The sequence below is a fragment of the Ambystoma mexicanum genome, chromosome 8, assembly GCF_040938575.1.
Source record: "Ambystoma mexicanum isolate Mex_15411 chromosome 8, UKY_AmexF1_1, whole genome shotgun sequence".
Lineage (NCBI taxonomy): Eukaryota > Metazoa > Chordata > Amphibia > Caudata > Ambystomatidae > Ambystoma > Ambystoma mexicanum.
In genome coordinates, this window is record NC_090929.1 from 377612238 (window position 1) to 377624909 (window position 12672).

Below are 12672 nucleotides of genomic sequence, written 5' to 3' on the forward strand. Positions count from 1 at the left end.
ACTAAGCCACAGCCCCTGCCTTTCATGCAGGCTAGACATTTGGGTGGGGCTGGGTGTGGATGGGTACTTAAGCCCCATCCTTGCCTGGGATCATGCTTTGCGTTGCTCTGCACTATCGCAGCATGACGTTCACTGTGACTAACTCCCTGCAATCTGCATGATGGAAACTTCCATCAAACTCAGCTGCCAGCCTGCTGCACAAAAGATAAGGCAAAGACACAGTTAAAGCCAGACCACACTTACCCGAGAATCCTCCTATACTTACCCGGAAATCCTGCACCGCGGTCCAGACATATACTAAGACTCCAGCTTCCGCGTCATCACGTCACGGCACTGGCACCTGAACGGGAAAAGGACAGGTCAGATTATGAAAACTGAATAGGAAAAGCATTGCATTGCTCTCTGCAACCACAACACCAGTGTCTCACGCCAAAGTGGGCACTCGCTTACCTGTCAACGCGGCTCAGTGCTGCCCTCCGGACCTTCCCGCACAATTCACCGGCTACAGAGTTGGATCGATGCACGTGAACTCATCCTGGCTAATTCTGGCACCTACAAAGGTACAGAACAATGCAAAGGCAAAAGTTAGATACAAAGACAAAAGAACAAAGACAAAAGAAAAGCTAGAAGACAAAGAGAGGCAGTGAGAGAGAAAGGCTATAGCCTGCAAGGCACAGACTACAAAAGCAAGCAAGGTCAAGACGAGTCGCTTCCACAGCTGGACTGGGCTTGACTCCACATCCAGAGGAACTAGTGAAGAAACTTAATTTCACAGAGGACAGGGGAACTAGCACCCTGCATTTGCGCCCCTCCGGAGACCCAGCAGGACGGAGAGCCAACCAGATAAAACCACAAGGTGAGGAGTGTCCTTGGGAAGGAACCCAGCATAAGAGATTGTGGCACGGGGGAAGGGGTTAGCAGGACAAAGGGACACTAGCAGTCCTCATTTGACCACCCTTTCCTCATCATAGGAGCAGACCCCAAGACCAGTGCTGGCATCCCAGAGCAGACCAGCCTTCAAGAGTTGGCCAAGCACAGCACACCCCAGGGAAAACCAGCAGACGTCCTCACGCCTAGCAGTGACCAACACCTCAGCGGAGATAAGGTGAGCGCAACAGAACGCGAAGCCTCCTCCGAACCTCTGCCCGGGCATCATGGAAACCTGGGACACAGACCAGTTAGCCCAATTGTTGGGGGAGTTACGAGCTGAGGTGCATGCCGCCCGACAAGAGACCAATGCCCTCAGAAGGGAGTTAGTCATGAACTGGGACCGTGCTGATGATCTAGCGAGACAGGTGCTTCAGATGCAAGCCAGCCAGGCCCTGTGGCCTGGATCCGCTCCATCCACTGTGGTCCCGCAACCCAAGCCGGTACAGGTGGTCCTCCCCGGGGCAGTCCCTTTGGCCCCACCTGAGCGCCTCGTAGGCGATTGTAATAAATACGCCATATTTATGAACCAGTGCCGTTTACACTTCCTATGCAGACCAGGGGCATTCCTGAATGACCAGTCGAGGGTCACATTTGTGCTCTCATACTTGGGTGGTACTGCTGCAGACTGGTCCATTCCCTTGGTAAACCGATATGACCTGTTGCTCCATGGTTTCAGGGGGTTTCAACATGAACTCGGGAAGTTATTTGCTCGGCACCCCAGAGGCCAGGCCCTGGATAACAAACTGTTGTCACTCGGATGGGCAGCCAGTACTTTTTGACTTATATAGCCACTTTTAACAGGCTGGTGGCCGAAACCAACTGGCCAGAAGAAAAGAGGTCCATGATGTTCTACCGAGGCTGGCAAGGGGAGCTAAAAGATGTTCTAGCCCAGGTGGTAAATCCTCCGAAAGGATGTGCTGAGTAGATCGATTTGGCCGTACAGCTAGACCACAGGCTGCAGGACCGAAAGACTGACCGAGCTCGGTCATAGGGAGGAACGGTTTACGTGCGACCCAAAGAAACCCAGTCCCAACAGTCTGTGAACCACCCTGAACCTATGCAGATCGGAGGCTTGCAGAGCACACACTCACTAAGGATGAGAGGGAGACAAGAAGACAGCAACAGCAATCCCTGTAATGTGGCAAGCCCGGTCACTTCCTCTGTGAGTGTCCGGTAAAGCCACCTAGGAAGACGGTGGGAGCCGCAGATAGGGAGGATGTAGAACCTGACTCGGGAAACTCCAGTGCCCAGCAAGCGTAGAGGTCCACTTGTTGAGCAGTGAAACAGAACCATCACAGACCTCGCAACTAGTCGTACCAGTGATCCTGATCAGCTACAAACAACTGTCTAAGATGAACGCCTTGGAGGTGTACATAGGCAGTGGAGCGATTAGCAATTACATAGACCAGGATCTGGCAGACAAGATGGGTCTTCCCCTCCGTAAAAAAACTGACAACAGAAAACGTCACGGCAGTCAACGGTACCCAATTATCCTCGGGCTCTGTAACACGTTGAACAGAAGAAGTGACTCTGCTTTGACAGGATGGCCACCGGGAAGACATCATCTTCAACCTCATCAGTGTTCCTCAATTCCAGGTGATTCTGGGGATGCCCTGGTTGGAGGCCCACTACCCTCTAATCGACTGGCACGCAAGGATTTTGACCTTCTCAAACAGCTGTGCTGGTTCCCGCTATAGTGCGGGATCCCTTCCGGGAGGAGAGGTGAAAACAATTCGGAAGGAAGGAACGATGTTGGGCCTAACAGGCACGCTGCCATCAGAGTACATAGATTACCAGGACGTTTTCCAAAAGGAATAGGCCAATATGCTTCCTCCTCACAGGACCTACGAGAGCCAAATAGAACTCATACTGAGGCCCCAGATCCCCTGCAGTTGAATTTACACACTAACTAAGCATGAAACCTCCACCTGAAAACCTACCTCGACCAGTACCTGGCCAATGGCTTTATTCACCCATCCAAGTAGCCTGCGGCATCGCCCCTCTTCTTTGTGCCTAAGAAGGAGGGGGATCTGAGGACCTGTATTGACTACCGATCACTGAATCAGATAACAGTTAAGAACCGATACCACTTACCACTCATTCCGGAGCTCTTGGACCAAGTCAAGGATGCCCAGATCTACACCAAGTTGGACCTTAGGGGGGCCTACCACCTGGTACGAGTAAAAAAGGGTGACAAATGGAAAACCGCCTTCTATAAAAATATGGCCTTCACAAGTAACAGGTCATGCCTTTTGGGCTCTGCAACGACCCTGCGGCATTCCAGTTCTTCATGAACGACGTCCTCCGGGAACTGCTTGACCTCTGTGCACTGGTATACATTGACGACATCCTGATATATTCTGCCACAAAAGAAGACCATGCCGCCCATGTTTGGGCTGTCCTTGAGAAACTCTGGCAACACCGGCTCTATGCCAGACTAGAAAAGTGCTTCTTCCATGTAACAGAAGTTGAGTTCTTAAGCTTCATCCTCACTCCACATGGCATTCGAATGGATACTCGAAAGGTGGATGCCATTCTCAATTGGCCTTCACCGTCGTCAGTAAAAGGAGTCCAGAGCGTTCTCAGGTTTGCAAACTTCTATCGCCGTTTCTTCCCAGAGTTCTCACAGATTGTCAATCCAATTACCTCCCTGCTACAAAAGAACAAACACTTTCACTGGTCCGCGGAGGCAGAAGAGGCCATCCAGAACCTGAAACAGAAGTTTACCTCGGCCCCGATTCTACAACACCCCCGGCCTGACCTCCCATACGTGGTTGAAACCGAAGCCTCTAACATAGCTATGGGAGCAGTCCTCTCACAAAGAAACCCATAGACCGGTCAATTACATCCTGTGGCATTCTGGTCACGCAGGTTCTCAGGACCAGAAATAAACTATGTGGTCACGGACAAAGAGCTCCTGGCGATCAAAGCAGCTTTCAAGGCGTGGAGACATTACCTCTGGGGGCAAGGCATACGGTCACTGTGATCACTGACCATCGCAACCTGCAATATCTGAAGTCAGCCAGAGCGCAGTCGTTCCGTCAGCTCTGATGGGCTCTCTTTTTTGCCAAATATGACTATGTGATCACTTACCGACCAGGGGTACGCAACAGCAAAGCCGATGCTCTGTCCCCCATGGGTGGGGAGAAGACGCATATGCAACACCGGTCGTGGTAGCTATCATTCCGGAGGAAAGAACCCTGGGTGCACTTACCGCAGCTTCACCTCTGGACGACCTAAGAATCAAGATCCAACGTCATATGGATGCAGAAGCACAGCAGGCATGGGTTGTGAAGGGGGAGAAACACCATCACCAGTGGGCTACCATACTACCGGGGGCTTCTTTATATCCCGACCAAGGAATTGCAGGACCAAGTGGTTGCAAGTTACCACAATTCACTGGTGGAAGGACACCCGGGGGTAACCAAAACACTGGCCAAGATCAAGAGAAATTATTGGTGGCCAACTTGGCGGAAGGACGTTCTACAGTTTGTGTTAACATGCAGAATCTGCGCACAGAACAAATCACAAAAACAAAAGCCTGCGGGTCTTTCTTCGACATTTATATGTAACCCCTACACTCTGGGACACACTGTCACTCGACGTTATCACTGACCTTCCCTCCTGTAACGGTTACAACAACATTTTTGTTGTGGTGGACTTGTTTTAAAAAATGGCCCACTCGATTCCACTGAAACGTCTTTTGACAGCCTCTGCATTTGGCAAAAGTATTCCTGGAACAAATGATCTGGTTACATGGGTTCCCATCAGTCTTGATGTCAGATCGAGGCAGCCAGTTTATCTCAAAATTCTGGAAAAGAAGCTGTGAACTCGCAAAAATCGGCGTTCGTCTATCCACAAGCCACCATCCCAAGACCGATGGTCAAACTGAATGGACAAACCAGACACTGGAACAATACCTGAAATACATGCTACACCAAACAGAGGAACGTGGAAGGATGTGTTGTGGATAGCAGAATAAGCGTACAACAATTCCATCCATACCAGTACTGGACAGAGTCCTTTCTACATTGTATACGGACGGCACACATGAACGTCCATTTTTGATCCACCGAAACACTAGAAATGCCGGCGGTAACGACCTTGCACACCCCGATCACGCGTGTTCTCAAGGAGGCAACAAAACACCTAGCCAAGGCTAAAGAAAGACAGAAGAAATTTTCAGACCAGCACTGAAGAAAGGCTCCTGCTTACCAGGTTGGGGATGCAGTATGGTTAGCATCCAGGCACATTCCCATGAAGGGGCTCTGAACATTCTGCCCAAGATACCTGGGTCCATATACTATCAAGGCGGTAGTCAGTCCGGTCGCTATGAGGTTAGCCCTACCTCCAAACATGCAAATCCACCCTGTGTTTCATGTTTCCCTCCTGAAACAGGTCTAGCCCGGTTTACGGATTAAAACACCTCCAGCCCCTGTGGTCGTGGATGATGAACCAGAGTTCGAGGTCAAAGATCTTCTAGACTCTAAAATGGTCAAGTCCAAACTGTACTATCTTGTAGAATGGAAGGGGTACGGTTCTCAAGACAGAACATGGGAACCCAGCGACCATGTCCATGCGCCACAACTGGTGAAACGCTTCCATCATAATCATCCAACCAAATCTGGACCGGGGGAGCCCACCCTTGAGAGGGGCCTTGACGGGGAATGCTGTCACAACCAATTGCCCAGGATCACACATGCCCAGTCGTCCCCGTGTGGTAATGGGATCTTTAGGGCGTACCTGGAGCTACCCCCTGGTCAAACCCCATAACATGCAGAGAGGAACCACCTGGACCCTGTTGTGGTGCCTCTGGCACCATGCTCATAGGGGAAGCGTAAGGAGACATGGGGCTGAGGCAGCTTCCTGGTACCCCAAAATGGTGGAACACTAAGCCACAGCCCCTGCCTTTCAAGCAGCCTAGACATTTGGGTGTGGCTGGGTACTTAAGCCCCACCCTTGCCTGGGATCGTGCTTTGCGTTGCTCTGCACTATCGCAGCGTGACGTTCACCATGACCAGCTCCCTGCAATCTGCAAGATGGGAACTTCCATCAAACTCAGCCACCAGCCTGCTGCAGAAAAGACAAGGCAAAGACACAAGTAAAGCCAGACCACACTTACCCCAGAATCCTGCTATACTTACTTGGAAATCCTGCACCGCGGTCCGGACAGCTACTAAGACTCCAGCTTCCTCGTTGTCACGTCACGCCACCGGCACCTGAAACTGGAAAAGGACAGGTCAGAATATGAAAACTGAACAGGAAAAGCATTGCATTGCTCTCTGCAACCGCAACACCAGTGTCTCACGCATACGCCAAAGTGGGCACTCGCTTAACTGTGATTGCGGCTCAGTGCTGTGCTCTGGACCTTCCTGCACTATTCACCGGCACCAGAGTCTGATCGGCGCACGTGAACTCATCCCAGCTAATTCTGGCACCTACAAAGGTAAAGAACAATGAGAAGGCAAAAGTTAGATAGCTACAAAGAGAAAAGAACAAAGACAAAAGAACAGCAAGTAGACAAAGAGAGACCGTGAGAGAGAAAGGCTATAGCCTGCAAGGCACAGACTACAAAAGCAAGCAAGGGCAAGACGAGTCATTGACACAGTTGGACTGGGCTTGACTCCACATCCAGAGAACCAGTAAAGCAACTTGGATCCACAGAGGAGAGGGGAACTAGCACCCTCCAACTGCACCCCTGCAGAGACCCAGCAGGACGGATAGCCTACCAGATAAAACCACAAGGTGAGGAGCATCCTTGGGAAGGAACCCAGCATAAGGGATTGTGGCACGGGGGGAAGGGGTTAGCAGGACAAAGGGACACTAGCAGTCCTCATTTGACCACCCTTTCCTCATCATAGGAGCAGACCCCAAGACCATTGCTGAAATCCCAGAGCAGACCAGCCCTCAAGAGTTGGCCAAGCAGAGCAAACCCAGGGAAAACCAGCATAAGTCCTCATGCCTAGCAGTGCCTGACGCCCCCGTGGAGATAATGTGAGCGTAACACGATATGAGAACTACAAGGGTCACTGCCACCATCTTGGCTAGAATGCACTATTGCAAATCGTATATCCAAGCAGTTCCTCTTCCCCTGTGAAGCTTGCAGCTCATCCAGAAAGAGACAGCTAGACTTTTCATTATCACCGGCACTATCAACACATCTCTACAAACCTTTGCGGCCATCGTTGGCTGTCTGTGACCCATCACACTTGCATGAATGTATTGTGCTTAGCTCATTCGGCCTTTTGGGACCAGGAACCTCAAATTATCCATGATAAATTCAAATCATACAAACTGTCCCACTCAGAGTCTCTGCTTTCCTTATCTATTCTCACCATTTAGACACCCAGGTTTTGTAAATCCAGATACGGTAGCTTGTCCTTTTTGGTTCTGGCACCCCAGCTCTGGCATTTACTGCCAATCTCTATTTGCTTGCTCTCAGACCACCTGCTCTTCAGAGGTGAACTTAAAAAAGCTAATTGCCAGCTCTTAACACCAAACTGGTACTTCTGCTTGCCGCCTTCAGTGACAAACTTAACACAGAGTCACGAGACCCACCTTCATAAACACCCTTAAATGAATTAAATAATTTGACTGACCAAATAAAACAAAATAAATAAAGCAGCAGGTATGTGCGCTTTCCATTGCTTATGATTTATGATGCCACCAGAACCTACCAATGCTATCTGGACAATTCAGTGTCTTATGTGCTTTATTTAAATAGTCAATATCCGTCATGTTCATATTTTCACTGATTAATGTTCCCTCTTTCAGGATGAGCTGGAAGACTACTCCCTAGGAGCTATTGAGCGCTGCGAAACTGTCCTGCCCGCCGGGCAGGCACGCTCCCTCCTGATCTTTGTGTGCCTCGTGTGCCAAGACTACTACCAGCAGCAACATGATGTTCACTTCTTCCAGTGCGACCAAGTCGGGGTAAGAGAAGGGGCAATCTATCAGAAGGGAAGCGGGGTAGCTTGATCGTCTGTAAGTACTGTGGAATGCTAGGCCCAAGGTGGTGTGGCCTATGTGGAGTTGTGGCCTTTACAGACAGGGCTCTTGTAGGCCAGGAGGGTGCATGGCAGAGTTTCCATTAGTGTCACACCCCTACCTGTAGATGAGGCCACCAGGCCCTGGGCCCATTCAGTCTGCTCCTGACCCTCCATTGATAGCCTGGCCCGTGTGAAAATAACTTTTTTTCCCATAGTCCCAACTCCAGGCCCTTTGTGGGAAAGGGCAGGCTCCAACCTCCAACAAGAACCGTAGTTCTAGCAACTGTGGCATCGGGGATTACCCATAGGGCAAGACGATACGCCTCAGGATGGTGCTGAGCAGCAGCTCTTCCTACTTCCTGTTCCAGCGCACACAAAGATAGGGAAAAGGGACAAAACAGAATGAGGGATTTTTTTAGCAGGATATGCAACCCCTGTAAGAAGGGTCAAGGATGCTGGTGCATACACTCGTATGTTGAGAATAAATAATTGGCAAACGTGCATTGGCGGCTGCACCACACCCACCAATGGTTTCCATGCATCAGTGTTGCTGTACAAAGCCATTTGATCATCAAACCAAGGCACTAACCAGAAGCTGGGTAAGGGTGGGCTAGGGTCCTGGGATAACCTTTAATTATCAACACTACAGTTCAAGTCAAGTAAGTACTTTCAACAGAGAGATGTGGTGGACTGCATCAATCCATATCTCCCTCTTCAGACCATCTTGAAGTTCTTAGCCATTTGGAAGCATGCTATTTGATAAGTCTGTGCGCTACCTACAGCTTTAGCCTTGCTTGATCAGTGCTTTTGTTCTCCTGTCTCTCCTCCATTTTCCAGGCCGAGCTGATCATGGAGGATATCAACAGCGCTATGATGGACTTAAAGAGTGGGAAGAACCTGAAAATAGCAGAGGCCCTCAGGTAAGAAGGGCAGAGGGAGGTGGGTATTTTAGGTAGGGTTTTGAAGGGGAAAGCAAAAAAATGTATAAAAGAAGGCGGAGCAAAAAGAACATAACAGAGCAGACGTGGAAAAACCAACATGGTTTCACGTGCATGAAGTAAAATCATGCACCCACTTGAAACATGACTGTTCTGACTTGCACGGGGGACAAAACAGGCCTCATTCTCTGAAGCCTGAAACTGTTCTCTGAATCTACTGCCCATCCACAGGGCTAGATGCAAGCGGGTTGGTGTGAGTTCTATGCATATGTGAGCCTCCACCCTGTACAGGGCACTCCCCGCCAGCGCATACTAGAAGAGGCCAACACGAGACTCTGCAGAGTCCAGGCTACCTGTTCCTGGTGACTTCTGCCCTTGATTACTCTACGGTTTGGTCATCCCAACAACACCAGGAACTGATCGATTGAAATCGACCAGAACTTCTCTGCAATACAGAAAATCGAAAAACTGAGCATTTCCCTGTCATCCTTTCCTCCCTAATTGCAAATACGCTTTAAAGCAATGTGAATTCTGAATAAGAATTCAAAATAAAGAAATAAGCAACCAGCTAGATCTCTCCTCCAAGTATGAGAAAGAATGGAGTACCATATAATCTCTCCATGGGTTCCAAGGCAACTAATGCCCACCTTAAACAACAGGACCTCATTGTACCATAACATTTTAGTCAGTTGAGCACGGTCTATTTCAGCTTTCAGGCCAATAAGAAAACACATCTATACACCTCTCTGGGGATGGGCGGATAGCTCAGGGGCAACACGTTTGGCTTGGAAACAAGACAATATTATGTTACAATAAGGTGTCTTATGCCGCACACCCTTACCATTGGCATAGTCACCACGCGCTCACATTGTTCCTTAAGAAAGAGGTGGGGGGGTTAGTGAGGGAAGAGAGATAGGATAGAAAATGCAGAGCAATGATGAGCAGCACAGGTTCAAATCCCAGTCCCGTGTTTAAAGGTTGGCATTAAGCACATCACATTATAAAAGATTAACAATATAGCTCAATACATAGCTAGCACTATGCAAGTATTTTACATGTTGGTACGTTCCCTGGTGCGATACCTTAGTGGGCCAATTCACCTCCTACAAATACTCTGTGGTCCGCCTGCAGGTTCAAAACCCAGTTTGGATTACTCATACTATGCATATTTACTTTGTTTATATGAGCCCTGGTCATTTAATAGAATGTGGGACCTATTGGAAAATCAGAAATTTCCCAGCAAGCTGTTGGCTATGTTGAGTTATTTGGGATTTACTTCTGCGCCACATGCAGCCATTGGAGCATCTTAAGGAATCCATTGTGATTTCAGCAGAGTAAATAAAACATTACTGACTCCTCTACAATTCCATCTCTTTTTTTAAAGCCATTGTTTTGTTGGGAAATGTCCCTTTAATCCAATCAGCCCATATGCTGTGCCAGAGCAATAGTTGTTAAAATATAATGTATTATTCTATCAAATCCTTCCCTTCTTCCCCAACCTGACTTTCACCTCACTCCTCAGAACGTTAACCTTCTGAAACCTTAACATTTAGGGTGAACCAGGAGATCATGTCACCAGCCAGGATGTCGGCCAACATAGCCCCGGGGGCCTTCTCGTACAGCCCTTTCACTCAACAGAGGCAAATGCCCTCGGAACCTGTGGAGCCCAGTGATGTCCTTCAGCGAGGGGCTTCCTGCTACACTCCCATCCAGGTTGCGACCATTGTGGGAGGCCGGCCGCAGATTGTTCTAGCGAATAAAGATATCTACTCACTTCCAAAGAAGACACAGACTATGGGGCAGCTGGTGCAAGGCTCACAGGAATCACTTTCCAGTCCAAAACCAGAAGCCATGCAGGCGGGCCCTGCTCAGCAGGGGGAGCAGATGGGGCAAGTGGCGCCTACAGAACAGCTCAATGGCCTGAGTATGGGTGAGTTACAGAGTAGGGATGTAACGGTATAACGGTATACCGTTAAAGATACCATGAACCACTAATTGACCAATAATAACCGTCACATTGTTTATACCGGTATACCGTTTATACCGTTAAGTGTGCTTTTCAGTCTGATTTGGAAAGGCTAAAGAAAGCTAGTGCTGCACAGTCTTGGTCTTGCACTGTTGGATGTGCCATCTGCCAAGTAGTTTTAGTTGGTGCAGTTTTTAATGCCATTCCATAAACCACACATGCCTGACACAATCAATAGGTTAGCAATAGGAAGAATAAATACAGTGCCAAGAAGGAAAAGGGTTTACTTTGGGATGGAGGCTTTGGGGTTTATATATTTATAATGGATAATGTTTGCTAAACATATGACAATGGGGGATTTTCCTGGTTCTATCATTGAATTTACATATAATAAGTCACACTGCAAAATTCACTCATCTCTGTGGGTATTCACTGCTGCCATACCAAAGGTGACATGTCCGTGTTTGCTGAACACCTTTTGGCCCGCAAGTAAACTAAAGGCTGTCACATAAAGAGAGAGTGCTTGTGTGTGTTCATGCGCACACGCGTATACTACCATCAACCTAGATTGATCAGTGGCGTGCAGGTTATCAAGATGGCAACATGTTATCTTCACCAGTAGCCAGTGGGGGAGCCAAAAGCCTAAATGACCACGTAAGAAAAGCTATTAAGTTTGCTTTGCCAGTCGCAGCAGGGCTCTCCCCTCCTCCTCTCCACACGTGTGTTTGTTGGAAGCAAGGGGTTACATTTCAGTGGAAAGTATGTTTGAAAAGCCCAATTCTGGTCCTGGGTGCCTGGTTTTGTTTGTGATGATAAATCTGACAGTTTATGATCTTTTAGAAAATATTTGTTAGGGGGGGCGCTGTTGCGCACGTTACAAATGGCCGCTTGATTGCTGAGCTCCCGCTCCACTGACAAATCCTGTTGGCAGAAATCCGTCTTGGACCTAACCAGCGCACCCTGGACGCAGGTATCGCTGGCCCGAGTACCCGTGAATATCCCCTGCAACTCCTGTGATCCGGGGCCCGGAGGGGACGGAGCTGTCCCGGCCCGAACATTGGCCGGCCCCTGCGGCGGTCGAGACCCGGAATCGGGTACCAGGGCGGCTCACTCGAGCGCCGCGGCTTTGGCGTGCGGAGAGGCCGCGGGTGGGAGGAGCCTGGGGCCTATCCGGCGCCGCTCTCCATGCTGGGATCACGCTGCAGGGCTCACTGCCGGAGGATCGGTTCCTGTGACCGGTTGGACGCTCGGCCTGAGGGGGCCCAGCGCTCGGAGCTCGTGAGTCCATCGCCGGGCTGATCGCTTGGCGGGTGTCCGGCCCGTAACGCGGCTTGTACGCGGCGCCGAGAGGCGATCTTCGACTTCACCGTGAGAGGGGAGCCCCGACGGAGGGAGAGTGGAAAAACGGAGACTTACATCTAATAAGGTGAGGTGGGCCCGCCCGGCGCTCTTGCACTTTTGAGGTTCGCCACGGCCATCCCCCGGTGAAATAACTTGCGGGGGCCGGTGGTACGCGGGAAGACACAATTCATTCGGACATATTGGGTGGCTCCCCCCAGGTGTCGGGGGTGGATCACCGCATCCCGTTCCTTTTCATACACACTTCACAAGGGCGAGCCAACGGACCGCTCCACCGGTACAGCCAATATAGCGGATACTATTATGGGGGAACCAGCCAAGGCGGGAAGGGGCTCCAAAACCCCGGCAGGCAAAAAGAAGGGCCCGATGGATGCATACACGGGAAGTCAAAACCCTACCACGATTGTGGAACCTCATTCTCCCACTGATGTGACCTCCAACCCTGAACCTGGCGATCAAGTCGACAAACTAACAGAGATAGTTCAGAGTG

General features: G+C 49.8%; 1 protein-coding gene across 1 annotated transcript in view; it reads left to right on the forward strand.

Moving 5' to 3' along the window:
* Nucleotides 1–12672, forward strand: part of LOC138473596 (epidermal growth factor receptor kinase substrate 8-like protein 1) — a 214113-nt gene that overhangs the window by 140010 nt on the left and 61431 nt on the right. The window contains exons 4-6 of the mRNA XM_069612159.1: nucleotides 7705–7863; nucleotides 8757–8839; nucleotides 10411–10787. Of these exons, the coding sequence (XP_069468260.1) occupies nucleotides 7705–7863; nucleotides 8757–8839; nucleotides 10411–10787 (619 nt within the window). The remainder of the gene's footprint in view (nucleotides 1–7704; nucleotides 7864–8756; nucleotides 8840–10410; nucleotides 10788–12672) is intronic.